A 19,682-nucleotide genomic window follows, 5' to 3' on the forward strand; every position below is an offset into this window, starting at 1 on the left:
TCCATTCAGGACGTTTGATTGCAGAATTGCACAGGATTGAAGAACAAGGCCACAATGTCACAACAGAGAAGCAATTTGTATATCCCTTACTGTGAGTTGTCCTATAGATAGTCAGGCATGGAGGGTTTCTTTACTTCTAAAAGCATGAGTTGGCGAAGAGAATGTCAAATTACAAAGTGGTTCAATTCACAAAGCATTGAAATGAACTTTGAGACAGGAGTAGGTATTCCTAGATCTTTTTCTGACAAAACATCAACAAGAATATACACATGTTTTGTGAGTCAACTGAGGTCAGTTTCTGGGACAAAATCTAGTATAACATTTCTGGTAGTAGTTTGTTGAACTACTCTGACTCAATCACTGTATTGGACATAATGCACTGAAATATGTAACATAGGCCTACCCCAGCAATGTAATGATATATCTAGATTCACTACAGAGCATGTGTGTACAGCACGAGACAAGATAACACATGTAACACATAGGGATTAGCCTTTATTTAAACTACTACTAAAAACATACAGTAGCATTCCCAGCTAGCACATTTGGTTTCACATTGGTTGTGGGAACAAAGTCATAAGTTTCCTGACCAATAAAACTGAACGTTTTTTTTTTTTAACATTCTGAGACAATAAGTGACATTTTATTTCACTTGGTTATTATTAAAAGTTTAACACTCTAAGAATGAAATGTACAGGTTATTTGGAGGTTTTTGGATAACTTCCTTAAAACTTTCACTGAATGTTTCAATAACATTGCTAGTTTATTTGGGGTTAACTTTTGTTTACTCCTAGCACAGATACAGTAGGACATTCATTTGCTTTAGGCATTAATCATGTGAACAGTTTCTTGTTGTTGTGACGCAGCGTCAGTAAGATTCAAACCGATGCTCTACTGTTCTCTATCCCTGGAATTAGTCCACTGCCCCACCAGGATGGAGCTAGCATGCCATGTTTTTTTACCCATACAAAGATGTTAATTTTTATCTATTCAAGCAGACCCCATTTCAAAACAAACAAGCACTCATTGAGATCAGGTGTGGCCAATTAGTGGGCATGGCCAACACACCTGAACATACTTAACAAGATAGAGGATAGTGTTCTGTTGCCACTGAGAACGAAATGTATATGATTTTTAATAACATTCTTAGAACGTTTTCTAAATGTTACGAACGTTTTCATGTGATTTGTTTTCTGAGAATGGAATTTAAAGCTAATTGATGTTGATGTTTAGAATAAAAAATAAAAAATGGAACATAAAGTCAAAAAAAAATACAACAGAAAATATATATACAGTGTGTGCAAATGTAGCAAGTTATGGAGGTAAGGCAATAAATAGGCTATAGTGCAAAATAATTACAATTAGTATTAACACTGGAATGCTAGATGTGCAAGAGATTATGTGCAAATAGAGATACTGGGGTGCAAAAGAGCAAAATAAATAACAAAATAGGGATGAGGTAGTTGGGTGGGCTAATTTCAGATGGGCTGTGTACAGGTGCAGTGATCGGTAAGGTGCTCTGACAACTGATGCTTAAAGTTAGTGAGGGAGATAAGAGTCTCCAGCTTCAGAGATTTTTGCAATTCGTTCCAGTCATTGGCAGCAGAGAACTGGAAGGAATGGCGGCCAAAGGAGGTGTTGGCTTTGGGGATAACCAGTGAGATATACCTGCTGGAGCGCAGACTACGGGTGGGTGCTGCTATGGTGACCAATGAGCTAAGATAAGGCTGGGATTTGCCTAGCAGTGATTTATAGATGGCCTGGAGCCAGTGGGTTTGACGACGAACATGTAGTGAGGACCAGCCAACAAGAGCGTACAGGTCACAGTGGTGGGTAGTGTATGGGGCTTTGGAGACAAAACGGATGGCACTGTGATAGACTACATCCAATTTGCTGAGTAGAGTGTTGGAGGCTATTTTGTAAATGACATCGCCGAAGTCAAGGATCGGTAGGATAGTCAGTTTTACGAGGGCATGTTTGGCAGCATGAGTGAAGGAGGCTTTGTTGCGAAATAGGAAGCCGATTCTAGATTTAACTTTGGATTGGAGATTCTTAATGTGAGTCTGGAAGGAGAGTTTACAGTCTAACCAGACACCTAGCTATTTGTAGTTGTCCACATACTCTAGGTCAGACCCGTCGAGAGTAGTGATTCTAGTCGGGTGGGCGGGTGCCAGCAGCGTTCGATTGAAGAGCATGCATTTAGTTTTACTAGTGTTTAAGAGCAGTTGGAGGCTACTGAAGGAGTGTTGTATGGCATTGAAGCTCGTTTGGAGGTTTGTTAACACAGTGTCCAATGAAGGGCCAGATGTATACAAAATGGTGTCGTCTGCGTAGAGGTGGATCTGAGAGTCACCAGCAGCAAGAGCGACATCATTGATATACACTGAGAAAAGAGTCGGCCCAAGAATTGAACCCTGTGGCACCCCCATAGAGACTGCCATAGGTCCAGACAACAGGCCCTCCGATATGACACATTGAACTCTATCTGAGAAGTAGTTGGTGAACCAGGCGAGGCAGTCATTTGAGAAACCAAGGCTATTTAATCTGCCAATAAGAATGCGGTGGTTGACAGAGTCGAAAGCCTTGGCCAGGTCGATGAAGACGGCTGCACAGTACTGTCTATTATCGATCGCGGTTATAATATCGTTTAGGACCTTGAGCGTGGCTGAAGTGCACCCATGACCAGCTCGGAAACCGGATTGCATAGCGGAGAAGGTACGGTGGGATTCGAAATGGTCGGTGATCTGTTTGTTGACTTGGCTTTCAAATACTTTCGAAAGGCAGGGCAGGATGGATATAGGTCTGTAACAGTTTGGATCTAGAGTGTCACCCCCTTTGAAGAGGGGGATGACCGCGGAAGCTTTCCAATCTCTGGGGATCTCAGACGTTACGAAAGAGAGGTTGAACAGGCTAGTAATAGGGGTTGCGACAATTTCGGCGTCTAGTTTTAGAAAGAAAGGGTCCAGATTGTCTAGCCCAGCTGATTTGTAGGGGTCCAGATTTTGCAGCTCTTTCAGAACATCAGCTGTCTGAATTTGTGTGAAGGAGAAGCGGGGGGGGCATGGGCAAGTTGCAGCGGAGGGTGCAGAGTTGGTGGCCGGGGTAGTGGTAGCCAGGTGGAAAGCATGGCCAGCCGTAGCAAAACGCTTGTTGAAATTCTCGATTATTGTAGATTTATCGGTGGTGATAGTGTTTCCTAGCCTCAGTGCAGTGGGCAGCTGGGAGGAAGTGCTCTTATTCTCCATGGACTTTACCATAGGACAACCATGCTCTCACCAAGCTCTAAGAAACATATTGTTCTCAGAACATTATGTGCTAGCTGGGTTCTTACTTAGTCCTAACCTGAGCGACAACCTGCAGCGAAGAATAACATCTCCATACTCATCCAATACAAGTGGCTGCAGCTGCTCATGTTGCCAATAAAGTTGTGGAAGGTTAAGGTCCAGAGGCCAGGGATTAGGGGCCAGTGCCCTGGGTACAGTAGGGTGAGGGCCCTGAGGAGTGGATACCATGCGTCTCCGAGAGCTAATCAGTTAGCTAGCTGATTTACGTGCGCTGTAGTCATTTCTACAATAGACCTGAGCCACTTCAGACGACCAGGGTTGTAGGGTTGTAAACCACAGTAGTTATGGTGCGGTCCCTCGGCTCCATTCTGGGGTCAGTGTGATTACTGCTGTGTAGGGTTAATTGTTGTCCAAGTTGTTCTCTCTCTCTCTCTCTCTCTCTCACACTCTCTCTCTCTCTCTCTCTCTCTCTCTCTCTTTCTCTCTATCTATCTATCTCTCTCTCTCTCTCTCTCTCTCTCTCTCTCTCTCTCTCTCTCTCTCTCTCTCTCTCTCTCTCTCTCTCTCTCTCTCTCTCTCTCTCTCTGTGTTTGTGTATCAATTATAACCAACTGGGCACAGACGTCAATTCAACGTCCATTCCACATTGGTTCAACGTAATTTTATTGAAATGACATGGAAACATGCCATGTTTGAGAAGCCTAAATGCCATGTTGATGTCACCAACATCTTCTCTCTCCATCTTGCAGAGCCAACACCTTTGTGTCAGATTCCTGGGCCCCCTCAGCATCCGGTTCCTCTCCCTTTCCCCCTTTACTCTTCCCAGGCCAAGGAGCAGGGGCTCATACCTTCCGACCACCGATCCCTCCTTCCTTCCCATCATTTCTTCCAAAACCCCAGATCCCAGGTCCCATTCCCAGCCTACGTTCCCTCCCCTCTGGTCCAGGCCCCCATTCCCTCCCCCTCTGCTAGTCCTGGCTTCAGAGGACCCAGCCTCCCTCCCTCTGGTCTCCAGACCTGGCTTTATAGAGCCGATCCAGACCCTCTGTAGAATGACAGCCCACCAGACAAACCAGGTGAGTTAACCTGGCTCTGCGCTCTCCCCCCCCTGTACTTCCTTGTGCCCTGAGCCAATCAAAAGGTCTGTTTACATCCTGCCCCCAAACTGATATTGGATAAATGGTGGAGTTGTGGGTAATGAAATGTGATAGAGAAATGTTGTGGTTAATATCTGAACAACTTTGAATAGTTACATAGTTAAACATCCATGAAAGGCCTATATGTCCATTGCCCATGGTGATAATATGAGGAAGATTGATAACTTAACACAGAAGTTGTCCCACTGGCTATCATAAGTTGAATGCACCAATTTGTAAGTCGCTCTGGAAAAGAGTGTCTGCTAAATGACGTAAATGTAAATGTAAATGTAAAGTTTCTTAATGAATGCATTATTTTGATGTCATGTTTTAACATGTAGTATTGTCAACAGAATCCATGGAAACCAAGCACACCTGTCACAGTCACATCACTGATTAAACTTTTTTTTTTTTATTAAAGGGGGGAAATAGTGCATTAATGGGAATGAATCAAGTGAATTACTATGTTGAGTGTCTAAACTCGAATTTACTTGACATAAGTCATACTCTGCTAATGACATGAATTAGGCTGACTTCAATAAACGAATAAATGTGAAGAAAATCTATTCCAAGCCTGATGAGTCGGTAGGCCTATAACAAGTATTGGCAGGTGACACGTGCAAAATGTTCCATCATGAGAACCGGTCCGATTTCAAAAATGGGAAAGAATTTGAGGCATTTATGGAGCTCACTGCTCCTACCAGCTCAAGGTCCTGAAATAATTATGTTAACTACACCCTCACTAGGACACACTGCTGTGCCGCACTAAACCCTCAGGTATATTTTGATTTTTTTGGGGGGGGGGGGTGGGGTGTAGCAACAGCAATGGAACAGAAAGCATGTAGGCTACAAGTATGCGATTGACGGCAAAACCAGTGCATTGTGTGTAGTCGCACCACGCTCTCACTGAACAGCGAGCGGACTGTAGCGGAACTGGGAGAGGGGGAGGGGAGCCAGAGAAGTTGTAAAAAAAAAGTTTCACTTTTTGGGTACCCCTTGGAAGAAGGAGGTGTCTGAGCCTGGGTGGAAGAATAGTACTTCAGGACAGACAGAATGGGAGGGAAAGGGGGCTCGGATTTCAGCTTGACAGGGGGTAAGGGGATGGACTGATATTTGGGAATATACAAAGATTCATTGAAGGCAACGGACACATAAAACTGCAGTGCCTGATCTGACGCGGGCCGGTACTACGTTTCTGCAGGGGTCTGGGTCTAGCTTCCCCATCGTTTTTTGGAAGGTGGTTGAATGTATGGTTCGGCTCTGTAACTGGACACACAAAAAAGAGAGAGAAAAGCCTCCGTCCGCTACCTTCATCCCTTCTTCTGCTTCTCCCCCAAAGGCCCTGCATGTCTAATATTTAGACATGTTCAGCTTTGTGGATTCGAGGACTGTACTGCTACTCGTAGCAACCCAAGTCCTTCTATTAGCCGTTGTCAAATGTCAGGATGAAGACCGTAAGTGATAGTTTTTTTCTAAAAAGATTGATTTGAAAGAAAGTGAATGGAATTAATTGAGATGCTAAATTAACTGAAATAATGTCAAATGCAACTTTTGAGAACTTGTATAACATTACTTGGGGGAAAGTTGTGTAAATCCCTAGCAATAAGTCACATATATTTGGGATACTTGGCCGTTGTGAGTAGAATATTATTTTATTTGTAATTGTTGTTAATAGTTTTTCTGCTTGAGGCGATGTAGTTGTAGGATATGTATATTCACCATTATACATAGGATATGGGCAAGTATTCCCTTTCCACAGCGCCAGGGAAAGGTGGAGGGAGGATGGATAAGGGAAAGGTGTATTGGGAGCATAACTACTTATATTCTGAGTGCACTTTCGACTGCAAAGCTGCGAATGTCACAAGTTATAACCAATTTTCAATATCAGAGATCAATAGAATCTCAATGATTTGCGTAAAAGTGAAGGACTCGATCTTGAGTTGCTGACAATTTTCATATAGTTGGTCCAAGTGCAATAAGGTGAAATGAATGAAGAATGTGCTGTCTAAGATTCTGGGTTATTGGATATTCTAAAATGTGTCACAGATTTTATGCTCTCAGTTCAGCGTGAGAATGATTGCAAAAACAGAAAAGTGGTACGGAAATTACACTATATGCCACATAGATCGAAGGGTGAAAGCTGACGAGCTATCCCCCACCCTCTCTTCTCTCACAAGTTGCACTGCCGCTGGGCCAGACACGTGCGGTTACTTTGGAGACATTCCCAAAGCGCTTTGACAGAGCTTCTTTTTTAATTTGAGACCAACTTCGCTCGTTTTGAGACGAAGCAAAGGTGGTCAGGCTCAAAGGACTTTGGGTGAAAAGCGTTAACATTCCTTTGCTGTCAGAGGGCACCGAGGCGAATCCAGGCGTGTTGAAGCAGAATGGTGGACTACAACGAATATCTTTCTATTCCAAAACCTGGGAATTATAATATAAATATCCTAACCAGCCTCATCATAAAATACCCATACCCCACACAAGGACCTGATATTCTGACATCCCGATTCTATGCCACTTGAAACCACACCTGAATCCCTCCCTATAACCATTGTCCACATTTAAGAAGCGATATTGAGATTGTGTGTGGCTTTGCAATCAATTCAATCGATTAAATGTAACTATTTGAAATTATAATTTCATCCCTAAATACTGTATAGGCTATTTATGGGGGCAGTTGAGAGAGTATGATAGGTAGATAGATAGATAGATAGATAGATAGATAGATAGATAGATAGATAGATAGATAGATAGATAGATAGATAGATAGATAGATAGATAGATAGGAGAGTGGAGAGAGGAGAGAGGAGAGTGGAGAGAGGAGAGAGGAGATAGGGGATATGGTGGTGGTTTGAAAAATAGAGAGAAAGAGAAAAAGAAAAATGTGTTGGTCCCAAAAAACATGAATGAAGTTGCAGACAGCCTCAGGTTACCCTCTCGGAGAAGGCTGAGGCCTCTGGAATATAAGGCAAGTTGTTCTTCTGCTGAGAGAGAGAGAGAGAGAGAGAGAGAGAGAGAGAGAGAGAGAGAGAGAGAGAGCTACTGGAGGAAATATGTCTGACTGGGACGTGCTAGGAAGTCCTAAAGAGGTCGGAGCGGCTAGAGGCCGCAAGACTAGCAGGCTCAAAGGGGAGCAGTAGCGCCAAGTGCCTGGTTGGCATCAAGTCACTGCAAGATGGAGAGGTCAAACCTCTACCTTTACCTCTCAGTCCCTGGCCATGCCATGGAAGGATAGGCCTATGTGGAGAGAGCTGAGCGAAGTGAGGAGGTATTCAATGGTGGGTTCGATTGCACACTATTCCCTATTTAGTAGTCAATAGGGTGCTGGGCCCTGGTCAAAAGTAGTGCGCTAAATAGGGAATAGAGTGCCATTTGAGATGCAGATCTACCTATATCCCCATGAAAAGATAGCCATATGGAGAGGGTCAGCTGATTCTGGAGGTATCCTATACTCCACCAGCAAGTTCCAATGAACTAGTTCAGCTGGGAAGCACAGTTAAAGGAAAACTCCACCCAAAAACGATATTTTGGTATTTGATTGATTAGCCCATTGTTGATATAGTCCCAAAATCATTTGCATGTCAGCAATGAAGTTTTCATGATATGTAACTTTAAAAATACAGAAATACACCAGGTATGATTCATTTTCCATCATATGACGTATTTCTGTAGTTTGAAAGTTATACATCTTGAAAACTTGATTGCTGACAAGCAAAACATTTTGGGACTATATCAACAATGGACTAATGAAACAAATACCAAAATATAGTTTTTGGGTGGAATTCCTTTATCGCCAATATCCTCCTCTCCCACACACCTGTATTCACTTTAACATGTTCCATCCTCCAAGTTTTCTTCCTAGAGGAAACAGTTGGCTGTAGCCCACACAGGAAGACCGAAGCACAGGTTAGGCCTATCCTTATGTTTGCAATAAAGAACCCCAGTTTATGATAACCACTTGTCCCATGCCTTCATAAGGCTAAATATAACAGAACAGAATAGAACAGACTAGAATAGAATAGATACTTTATTGAAATGTTTTTCTACAGATATTGAATCATTTTGCTTAATCAGAGCTTCAATAGGCCGTACATTTGAGCCTGTGATGCACAATTGATGAGATAGGCCCATATTAATTTACCTCTTAGAAACCAATAGGCCAACAGGTATGTGTATGAAAGCTGTCCTTTCTCCATTCTTTGACGTGTTTGAACTGGCATCTGACGAGGCAGCTGTGGCTTCCAGATGGGTGTTAAAAGGGCCCTGTGTTTGAACAAGGCAGTAGCTTGTGAATTACCCTCTCTGTCCCTTTAAGAAATAGCCTCATTCATGTCCTACTCAGGTCCATTGGGTTGCCTGGACCTGACCAGGCCCCAGGCCTCTAAAGGTAAATATATCTGCTGTACATGCACTCCCCTCCATGCCTAATAGAAGGGCCTGATTGGCCTCCACGAGGGTTCTACATGGAACCCAAAAGGGTTCTACCCTGAACCAAAAAGGGTTCTACTGTGCCTGTAACCAAAATGGGTTCTCCTGTGGGGAAGGCAAAGAACCCTTTTGGAAGCCTTTTTTCAAAGAGTGTAGGTGAGAACATTGTCACTCGTTGCTTCAGGTGAGAACGTAATTTCCGCCTATAACTTTTAGATAAGGGAATGAAATTGGGTGTTTCATGTGCAGTAGCCTAGGCCTGTGTTTTGGATTTCTTAGTCTGTGTAGGCTACTATAAGTTCTATTTACCTTAAATAGTAAATTAGAGGGGAGAGGTTCAGGCACAAGACATGGTCCACTGATCCAAAATGATTGAGACACTTCGGAGGACGCTCTTGAAGAAAGGTCTCACAGCAGGACAGTAGAGCGCTCCAGCTGTTTAGTGAGTTGGTGCCGCTGCCTAGAGGTTGATTATGGACCTGCAGGTGATTGTGTCTGTCTTTGAATCAACTGATGTTTTTAAAAGTGATGATGTTGACCTGGAACATGGTGGTTCTATGAACAAGTAAAGGTGCAAATAGTTTTGGATAGTGGATTTTCTTTGTTTTTGGTCTGGCTCAGTCTGTTGTCTAATGTCTAACCGCTAACCCACATTTTATCCCTAGGTGCTTGGGTGATTGATGAGTGATGCATTATTATCTCTCTTCCCACCACACACACACACACACACCTGGCTGGTCACACACACACACACACACACACACACACACACACACACACACACACACACACACACACACACACACACACACACACACACACACACACACACACACACACACACTCACTCACTCACTCACTCACAGAGGATCTAGGTAGCTGTATGCAGGACGGACAGCGCTATAGTGACAAGGACATATGGAAACCAGAGCCGTGTCGTATTTGTGTGTGTGACACGGGAACTGTCCTGTGTGACGAAATAATCTGCGAGGAGCTTAAAGACTGCCCCAAACCCGAGATCCCATTCGGAGAGTGTTGCCCCATCTGCGTGCGGGACGGGGACGGGGAAGCCCCTCCAAGTGGTCGTAATTTATTTATTTATTTATCACACATAAATAAATTACTGTCTGTCTGTGGAATTCATATTGTTACTTTTGGGAGAAAAACAGCATAAGGAATAAGCCTTCATCTTCAAAGGATGGCTATTACTGTAGACCTATACCTGTTGCTATGACTTATAATGTCATCATTTGGCCCTTTATAATGTCATCATTTGGCCCTTTATGATGTCATCATTTGGCCCTTTATGATGTCATCATTTGGCCCTATGTAATATCATCATTTGTCCCTTTATGATGTCGTCATTTGGCCCTATGTAATGTCATCATTTGGCCCTATGTAATGTCATCATTTGGCCCTATGTCATGTCATCATTTGGACCTATATAATGTCATTGATGTTGGCATATGCTGTTATTTTCCTAAAAACAAATGAAGAAACAAAACTATTATAACAAAATCAGAATGACACTTCTGAATGATTTATTTCAAAGCTTCAATGTTATTTTTCCATAGTTGGTTCAGCTCACCTTGGGCCTCATCCTGTTTGAATATTACTCCAGCCAGACATCCATCCCCAGGATCATGAACACATGTGGGAGTCATTACAGAAATACCTCACTTTATCAGACATGGCCTAGCATAAGGACTACTGCTGCAGACTCTCTCTCCTCGCAGAATCCAGCTAATCTGATTTGACAGAGAATAGAGAGATAGAGAGAGAGGGAGAGAGAGAGAGAGAGAGAGAGAGAGAGAGAGAGAGAGCGAGAGAGAGCGAGAGAGAGAGAGAGAGAGAGAGAGAGAGAGACAGACAGACAGACAGAGACAGACAGACAGACAGACAGACAGACAGACAGAGAGTTGGAGTGAGAGAGAGACAGACAGAGAGAGAGAGACAGACAGAGAGATGGGGAGTGAGAGATGGGGAGTGAGAGAGGGAGTGTGAGAGAGAATGATATGGTCTATGAAAGGTGGAGAGAAGGAGGGAGAGAGAGAGGAGGGGAGAGAGAGAGGAGGGGAGGGGGGAGAGAGAGGTGAGATAGGGGAAAGAGAGATGAGAGAGAGAAGTGAGAGAGAGGAGAGAGAGAGAGAAAGAGAGAGAGAGAGAGAGAGAGAGAGAAGTGAGAGAGAAAGAGAGAGAGAGAGAGAGAGAGAGAGAGAGAGAGAGAGAGAGAGAAAGTGAGAGGGTCTATGGTAGCTGGAGCAGAGCTATAACCCTCAGGGAAAACAATAGCATTAATTATGCTGTGTCTAGAGACTCAGGCAGGGTTCACATCCTGGGTTAATATCCTAACAATAAGGGGCCTGTTGTGAGATGGAATTGAAAAGAGATGTGGCCATAATTTGCATCAGTCTCAGCTCTTTCGATCTGAACTGAGCATTCAAAGTTTTGTCATCAAATGCGTTTGAAGAGCATCTTTGAAATCAGAAGTGTCGTCTGAAGAAGAATGAAATTTTATACATGCTTTATTATGCTTTAAACATGATACATAATGATTGATGCTTTATATTGCTTGATACAAGATGATATTAAGTGCTTTGAGTCATTCATTTTAATATCAACAGACTAAAAGGCAAATAAGCTTCAAGTTAACTTCTGCTATTACCTTTCCAACAGTACTGTATTTACATTTTAGTCATTTAGCAGACGCTCTTATCCAGGGCGACTTACAGTTAGTGAGTGCACACATTTTTCATACTTAAGTACTGTATTTTGAACATAAGTAATCACTGTGCAGAAAGATGCTAACACTAGCCATGTAACTTATGGCTAGGTAACTTTATTAATATCTTGCTCTATATTACCCCTCTGGCCCTCCCCCTGCTTTGCTTCTGTCCCCTGCTTTTACCCCCTGAGATGGTGCTTCAACCAACACGCTGTCTGAATCCTCATGGGTTCTTTGGTTCTATGGGTATCTACACTATGATTTGGTGGTGGTCCGCCTATGCTATTCCATTCTGGTGCTTAGGTTGCGACCCAAATGGCACCCCAATCCCTATATAGTGCACTACTTTTAACCGGAGCCCTATGGGCCCAGTAGTGCACTATATAGGGAATAGGGTACCATTTGGGATGCAGGCTTAGAATACAGTAGTTGAGGTTAAGAAACAATACTGGTTCCCTGCAGTCTGTCTGACTGGCAGTGAGGGAGGACAGGCCTAGTGGGTTATGTCGCCAGCATTCTTTTAACATCTCTCTCTCTCTCTCTCTCTCTCTCTCTCTCTCTCTCTCTCTCTCTCTCTCTCTCTCTCTCTCTCTCTCTCTCTCTCTCTCTCTCTCTCTCTCTCTTTCATCCCTCTCTTCCTTTGTAACAACAGGGGCCCCGGGATCTAAGGTGAGACAATGTTGGGTTTTGTGTGTGTGTGTGTGTGTGTGTGTGTGTGTGTGTGTGTGTGTGTGTGAGAGAGAGAGAGAGTGTGTGAGGGCGATGAGGGCGACCAATACCAAAGCTGGACACCTCAGTGTTTTGATAGATTATGGTGATACTTTAATGTGAGCAGCAGTCAGACAGTTAATAGCAATGGCTTCTCCAGCCTCATACACAGAAGCAGCAGTGGTGGAAAAAGTACTCAATTGTCATACTTGAGTAAAAGTAAAGATACCTTAATAGAAAATGACTCAAGTAAAAGTGAAAGTCATCCAGTAAAATACTACTTGAGTAAAAGTCTTAAAGTATTTGGTTTTAAATATACTTCAGTATCAAATGTAAAAGTAAAAGTATAAATCATTTCAAATTCCTTATATTAAGCAAACCAGACGGCGCAATTTCCTTGTTTTTTAACATTTACGGATAGCCAGGGGCGGATTCCAACACTCAGACATCATTTACAAACGAAGCGTGTGTGTTTAGTGAGTCCGCCAGATCAGAGGCAGTAGGGATGATCAGGGATGTTCTCTTGCTAAGTGAGTGAATTGGACAATTTTCCTGTCCTGCTAAGCATTCAAAATGTAACTAGTAATTTTGGGTGTCAGGGAAAATGTATGGAGTAAAAAGTACATTATTTTCTTTAGGAATGTAGTGAAGTAAAAGTAGTCAAAACTATAAATAGTAAAGTAAAGTACACATACCCCAAAAAACTACTTAAGTAGTACTTCAAAGTATTTATATTTAAGTACTTTACACCACTGAGAAGCAGATGCATGTCTCTTTTGAGTGGGCCTGGCATCCACACTTAATATCGCTGAATATCTGTTTAGCTATTGTTTCACTCAGTGAAACAGAGCGATATTCCGTTTGGATTCCAAGCTAAGAAGATTTTTTTTCTGTGTTGTCATCCGTAGGAATGACTTGTTTGTAGTTCGCTCCAAAGAAGGATAGAAAAAAGGGGTAGATGACAGGAATGACAGAAGAGAATGAAAGCAGGTAGTAAGTTATATTTACTTTTCCATTCCCGAAGAATCACTCACGTTGTTGTTTCTTGTCGTTCTTTCCCAACAGGGACAGAAGGGGGAACCGGGAGATATCACAGATGTAAGTCAACAACTCACTTTACGTCTGATCTCTGAAAACACTTCTCGCTGTCTGATGTCTTTATAACAGGCCTTCATTTCATTCGCAGGCAGACCCTCCGTGTCTGATGTCTTTATAACAGGCCTTCATTTCATTCGCAGGCAGACCCTCCGTGTCTGATGTCTTTATAACAGGCCTTCATTTCATTCGCAGGCAGACCCTCCGTGTCTCTTTTCCTATTTGATGGTTGAAACAAGTTGCATCAGTACGTTAGGCCTACATGGATGATTAGTATTTGGAACAGACATTACAATACATCATCATTATTTTATAAGAAATTAAAGGTCAAGGTGTACCAGATGAAGTCAGCCTTTTGTGTCTGCCTGTATTAGTAGAGGCATGCGCCATGAGTGTAGAGTATTAGTGCAATAGAAATGACCATAGCTGATGATTGCATAATTCTCCCTGCTGTGAAAGTGGATTGTTCTGGTAATTACACAGTAACAGAGGCCAGGTCCAGGAATGTTGTTTCCGTCTATTAATGAAAGTAAAAACAGGTAGAAACATAAGTGGCCTATGTAGTTAGGCCAGGGTAAGCTAAACCCACATGTCAGTATGTTAGGCTTGGTTAGGGCTGGCCCATATTGCGGTCATATTTAATAGAGGCAGGCTTGGTTAGGATTAGCAATGCATTTCACTATACCTATTTGACAATAAAACATTTAACCCATATTTCAGTTTATTTGGCCTGGCCATATTTAATCTCTCTCTCTCTCTCTCTCTCTCTCTCTCTCTCTCTCTCTCTCTCTCTCTCTCTCTCTCTCTCTCTCTCTCTCTCTCTCTCTCTCTCTCTCTCTCTCTCTCTCTCTCTCTCTCTCTCTCTCTCTCTCTCTCTCTATCCCAGGAAATAACAGTGTATTGTTTATTGACAGCAATCCATAAAGTCATCATCCAACTTCAATCAACACACACTTATTTTTAGGGTGGTGAAACCTCATTGAACAACGTTGACACTTTCTTCTTCTCTTTCTCAGGTCGTAGGACCCAGAGGACCTGGAGGCCCTATGGTATGTAAAGCATACATATGAATGTCCCCCATGTATTAGGTGTGTGTAGACTGTCCGAAACGGCACCATATTCCCTATATATTCCACTGTCCTTGGACCAGATCCCTATGGCGCCTGGTTAAAAGTAATGCACTACATAGAGAATAGGGTGCACATCTAGTGTTTAGATGTACCTGGATACTCACTAGTCTCTCCTCCCTCCTCAGGGCCCCTCTGGAGAGCAGGGACCACGTGGAGACAGAGGAGACAAAGGCGATAAGGTGAGTTTTATAGCAGGAGATCATTTCCATCCCATTCTCTCTCTCTCTCTCTCTCTCTCTCTCTCTCTCTCTCTCTCTCTCTCTCTCTCTCTCTCTCTCTCTCTCTCTCTCTCTCTCTCTCTCTCTCTCTCTCTCTCTCTCTCTCTCTAAGACTGTGAAAAATGCATCATTCAGAGTCTAAACCCCTTCAGACCAACAGTATTTCCTATTGGACTGGTAGATAGAGAATGCTCTGGTGTAGAGGAGCTGCTGGTCTCATTGCTGGTCTCATTGCTGGTCTCAGCAGCGGCGTTGGAGGCAGCAGTCTGTCATCGGTGGAGCAAAGCTCAGTGCTGTCATGTGTAGTTTCCATTAGGCTGTGTTTGTAGTCTGGGTTGTTTAGCAAATGTGTGAGAAGAAGAAGAGGTGTGTGTGTGTGTGTGTGTGTGTGTGTCAGAGGAGGCTGGTGGGAGGAGCTATAGGAGGGACAGGCTCATCGTAATGGCTGGAATGGAATCAATGGAACAGAGTCAAACACATTGTTTCCATGTGTTTGATGTGTTTGGTACCATACCATTGATTCCATTCCAAACATTACAACGAGCCCGTCCTGCTATAGCTCCTCCCACCAGCCTCCTCAGGTGTATGTGTGTGCACGCACACATGTACGCACGCACACACACACACACACACACACACACACACACACACACACACACACACACACACACACACACAGACATACACAGTGCGTGCCTTCATGCTTGTATGCTTGTTTGCGTGTGTCTCTGTGTGTGAAGCCGTAAACCTGTGGCAGTCAGGGAACCGACAGTCCAACCCACAGCCAATCACATATGTGTAATAAGTGTTGTTAGCATGGGGAGAGAGGGCTGTAATGACTTTGATCACTGGGGTAATCTGTGTTAAACACCGTTAGTCAACATCATGGCCTCAGCCCCAGTCACAGCTCCAGGCTTCCGTGATGTTTAAATCTGTGTTCGTGCATAATGTTTTGGCAGTACGTAGGTTATGAATATGTATTCTTGAGGTTGTCTGAAAGGATGATTTTTGACGAGAGATGTTCTGATTATGAAGAAAGATTTGTCACACAGTGTGTTCAGGTTGTCATCTAATGATATGAGAGTTTTCTAAAGGAATGTTCTGGTTGTGAAGACCTTGTGTCTGTCTGTCTGTCACAGTGGAGGAGGTTGTTCCTTTTAATAGAATAGTTTTAATGAGATATTTTGTGTTTTTGGTTTTATTTAGTCTTGTGTTTGGGCATAATGGTTTTAGAGGTAGGTAGGTATGTATGAAGGTGAATCCATTTTCTCCAGTCTGCCTACATTAATTTCAATGAGACATTTTGTTGAAGACAGGTCTCTCACAGGTTCTTCCTTCAGGAAATCACATGATAAAAGAAGATTGTTATCATAACAGAAGACAGTTTTCTGTTGTTGAAGAACGGTCTAGTAGTGGATGTGAAACTTGCCCATTGGTTGGTTGTTGTGTCTGTTGTGGATGTGAAACTGGCCCGTTGGTTGGTTGTTGTGTCTGTAGTGGATGTGAAACTGGCCCGTTGGTTGGTTGTTGTGTCTGTTGTGGATGTGAAACTGGCCCGTTGGTTGGTTGTTGTGTCTGTAGTGGATGTGAAACTGGCCCGTTGGTTGGTTGTTGTGTCTGTAGTGGATGTGAAACTGGCCCGTTGGTTGGTTGTTGTGTCTGTAGTGGATATGAAACTGGCCCGTAGCATGTTGGCTGGAGTACATCGGTGACATCACACCTTCCCTGAGATCTAAAGCCAATTGCTGCTCAAATAGTGACAGACTAGTCTCTTGCTCTGTTGGCTAAAATGGTTGGCTCTGAGTGGCATGTACAGAGTATTTGCTTTATGCCACCAATGGTTTTACTTACATAACTCTGATAGATTTATTTGACAGGGACAATGCACATGATCTCTGTGAATCTGGCAAGTTTAGCTAACAGTCTCTGTCCCGGCCAGGTGAACAGATAGTGGTTAGCAAGTGCCAGATGTGGAATTGGAATGTGTTTTACTTTCTAAATTGACTGGAATTTAAATGGAATTGACCCCAACACTGGTTATAACACAGGATATATTGTCTTCAGGTCAGGTCCAGCATGTTTTGATCTTTGATACTGGAGATGTCAAGCTTTTTCAACTTGAGGATTGTTTTATTTATTTTTTACAGTTACTGGTTTTATTCACATTTTCAATCTACAATTTGCTTTTCCAATTTAACATTTTGTTATTATTATTTTGTACATGCTACTATAGAAACATTTGCAATTAAGTGTTTGTTTGCACCAAAATAAAAAAGGAATGAACGCACACAGTGTGGTGAACACATTCCTTGAAGGATCATTTGTCAGAGCATGCACTGTGTTATGCTGGGTTTCCCAGACGTGTGCTTCAAGCATTTTTACCTGCCAACTTCTTCCTCTGGTTGTTGAATGAGCTACATCTCCATAACACCTATTATTGGGAGTATGGATTACGGTGATTCAAGTAATATACCGGTTTAGATTGTACTATTGAGTTGTAGCGAAACGTTATGTACATAGACATAACAATCACACGTTTTGACATGAACTGTCTGTAACTCACAAAGTCAAACATCAATGACTCACAGCAAAGGACTGGTTGTCATCATCCGTAGACTGAGGGGAATATTTGCCAACCCTTCATGTAGTTGTCAGGAAGTGTTTGGAAAGGACTCAGTGGGTATTAGTTTGCTGTAACAATACATGCCTGGCCAGATTCCAATGATGTATTCCATGTAGTCACATGGCTCAGGCTACATCTTGGAATAGAGGCTGTTTAAATGCTGGATTTCTGGATTTTTTTCTCAACATTTTTTAAATGTAAAAGCAATTGTTTATTTTAATGAATTTATTATGAATTAATAACAATACAAATTGGTGTTCAGTTGCCAAGTGGGATAGTTTGAAATCAGTTGCCCAATTAATTAATGCAGTGTCCTAAGTGATCAGAATCTGATCCACTGCATCTGAATTCTTCTGGACTTTTATCCTTTATTCAGACTTTTTCTCAGTAAAGTACAATTAGCCCAGATTGTCCAATCTCTTCTGGTGTTTTTAGTTTTAGTTGAGGGCATGTGACTACCCTGTGCAGAGTAGCAGCACCTACATATCTGGAAATAGTCATTTTGAAAACTGTCAGTGTCAATGAATATTATCATTGCCTCGCATTGCTGATGGGCAGTTTCATGTGCCTGACTTGACATTTTCATCTGAAGTATAGGACTACCGCCCAATTATTATTATTATTATTATTTTTTTGTGGGCTTTTTTTAGATTTAAACTGCCTCCTGTGAATCAATGTATTTCTACTATGACTGCCAAGGACATGTATTTATTTGATGCTGAAGGGATAGGGTTCAAAGTTCAACATCTTTATTGTCCATTTGGGATCAATTTGAAAGAAATATAAAAGCTTTCAGCTTTCTAGGAAGATTCTGTATTGAGATGACATGCTATTCTAGGAATATACTGTATTGAGATGACATGCTATTCTAGGAAGATACTGTATTGAGATTACATGCTATTCGAGGAAGATACTGTATTGAGATTACATGCTATTCAAGGAAGATACTGTATTGAGATTACATGCTATTCGAGGAAGATACTGTATTGAGATTACGTGCTATTCTAGGAAGATACTGTATTGAGATTACATGCTATTCTAGGAAGATACTGTATTGAGACGACATGCTATTCTAGGAAGATTCTGTATTGAGATGACATGCTATTCTAGGAAGATACTGTATTGAGATTACATGCTATTCGAGGAAGATACTGTATTGAGATTACATGCTATTCTAGGAAGATACTGTATTGAGACGACATGCTATTCTAGGAAGATACTGTATTGAGACGACATGCTATTCTAGGAAGATACTGTATTGAGATGACATGCTATTCTAGGAAGATACTGTATTGAGATTACATGCTATTCTAGGAAGATACTGTATTGAGACGACATGCTATTTCTACTCCAACTTATTCGTATGGACTTGAGGACGTATTAATCTAACTCCTCTCTCTGTCTCCCGTTTCAGGGCAGCCCCGGGCCCCGTGGCAGAGATGGCGAGCCTGGTACCCCCGGTAACCCCGGCCCCCCCGGACCCCCAGGACCTAACGGACCTCCCGGCCTTGGAGGAGTAAGTATTGCTGCAGAAAAATCTGAAATAGCTGTTTTTGGTGCTATAGTCCCAAAATATATAAATGTGTAAAAGGGGAAGCACATTCAGAGAGCAAAATGGAAGTGCTTTCCTCTTTTACGGATCATGGAGGTGTATCTCAAAATGACAATGTGTGGGCTAGCTAATTCTATCAATAAAGACTTTGGGGTTGAAAATGGGAAGTGAAAGGGTGTAATAGTGAAAGGGTGTAATAGTGTAAGGGTGTAATAGTGAAAGAGGGTAATAGTGAAAGAGTGTAATAGTGAAAGAGGGTAATAGTGAAAGGGTGTAATAGTGAAAGGGTGTAATAGTGAAAGGGTGTAATAGTGTAAGGGTGTAATGGTGAAAGGGTGTAATAGTGAAAGGGTGTAATAGTGTAAGGGTGTAATAGTGTAAGGGTGTAATAGTGAAAGAGGGTAATAGTGAAAGGGTGTAATAGTGAAAGGGTGTAATAGTGAAAGGGTGTAATCGTGAAACGGTGTAATAGTGTAAGGGTGTAATAGTGTAAGGGGTGTAATAGTGAGTGTTCGTGAAAGTGTAATGTGTAAGGGTGTAATAGTGTAAGGTGTAATAGTGAAAGGGTGTAATAGTGAAAGGGTGTAATAGTGAAAGGGTGTAATAGTGAAAGGGTGTAATATTGAAAGGGTGTAATAGTGTACGGGTGTAATAGTGAAAGGGTGTAATAGTGTAAGGGTGTAATAGTGTAAGGTGTAATAGTGAAAGGGTGTAATAGTGAAAGAGGGTAATAGTGAAAGGGTGTAATATTGAAAGGGTGTAATAGTGTAAGGGTGTAATAGT

The 19,682-nt window shown here is 42.3% G+C and overlaps 1 protein-coding gene across 3 annotated transcripts in view; it reads left to right on the top strand.

The window, feature by feature from the left end:
* The first annotated feature begins 5,555 nt into the window (after positions 1 to 5,555).
* Positions 5,556 to 19,682, top strand: part of LOC121577956 (collagen alpha-1(II) chain) — a 67,308-nt gene continuing 53,181 nt past the window's right edge. The window contains exons 1-7 of one of the 3 annotated variants that reach the window (XM_041891956.2): positions 5,556 to 5,874; positions 9,715 to 9,933; positions 12,226 to 12,242; positions 13,347 to 13,379; positions 14,393 to 14,425; positions 14,632 to 14,685; positions 18,762 to 18,863. In XM_041891956.2, coding sequence (XP_041747890.1) covers positions 5,784 to 5,874; positions 9,715 to 9,933; positions 12,226 to 12,242; positions 13,347 to 13,379; positions 14,393 to 14,425; positions 14,632 to 14,685; positions 18,762 to 18,863 — 549 coding nt within the window. In that variant the 5' untranslated portion in view covers positions 5,556 to 5,783. The remainder of the gene's footprint in view (positions 5,875 to 9,714; positions 9,934 to 12,225; positions 12,243 to 13,346; positions 13,380 to 14,392; positions 14,426 to 14,631; positions 14,686 to 18,761; positions 18,864 to 19,682) is intronic. The other 2 variants (XM_041891957.2, XM_041891959.2) reach the window with 2 other exon arrangements.

Source organism: Coregonus clupeaformis, chromosome 12 (assembly GCF_020615455.1).
Source record: "Coregonus clupeaformis isolate EN_2021a chromosome 12, ASM2061545v1, whole genome shotgun sequence".
Classification (NCBI taxonomy): domain Eukaryota; kingdom Metazoa; phylum Chordata; class Actinopteri; order Salmoniformes; family Salmonidae; genus Coregonus; species Coregonus clupeaformis.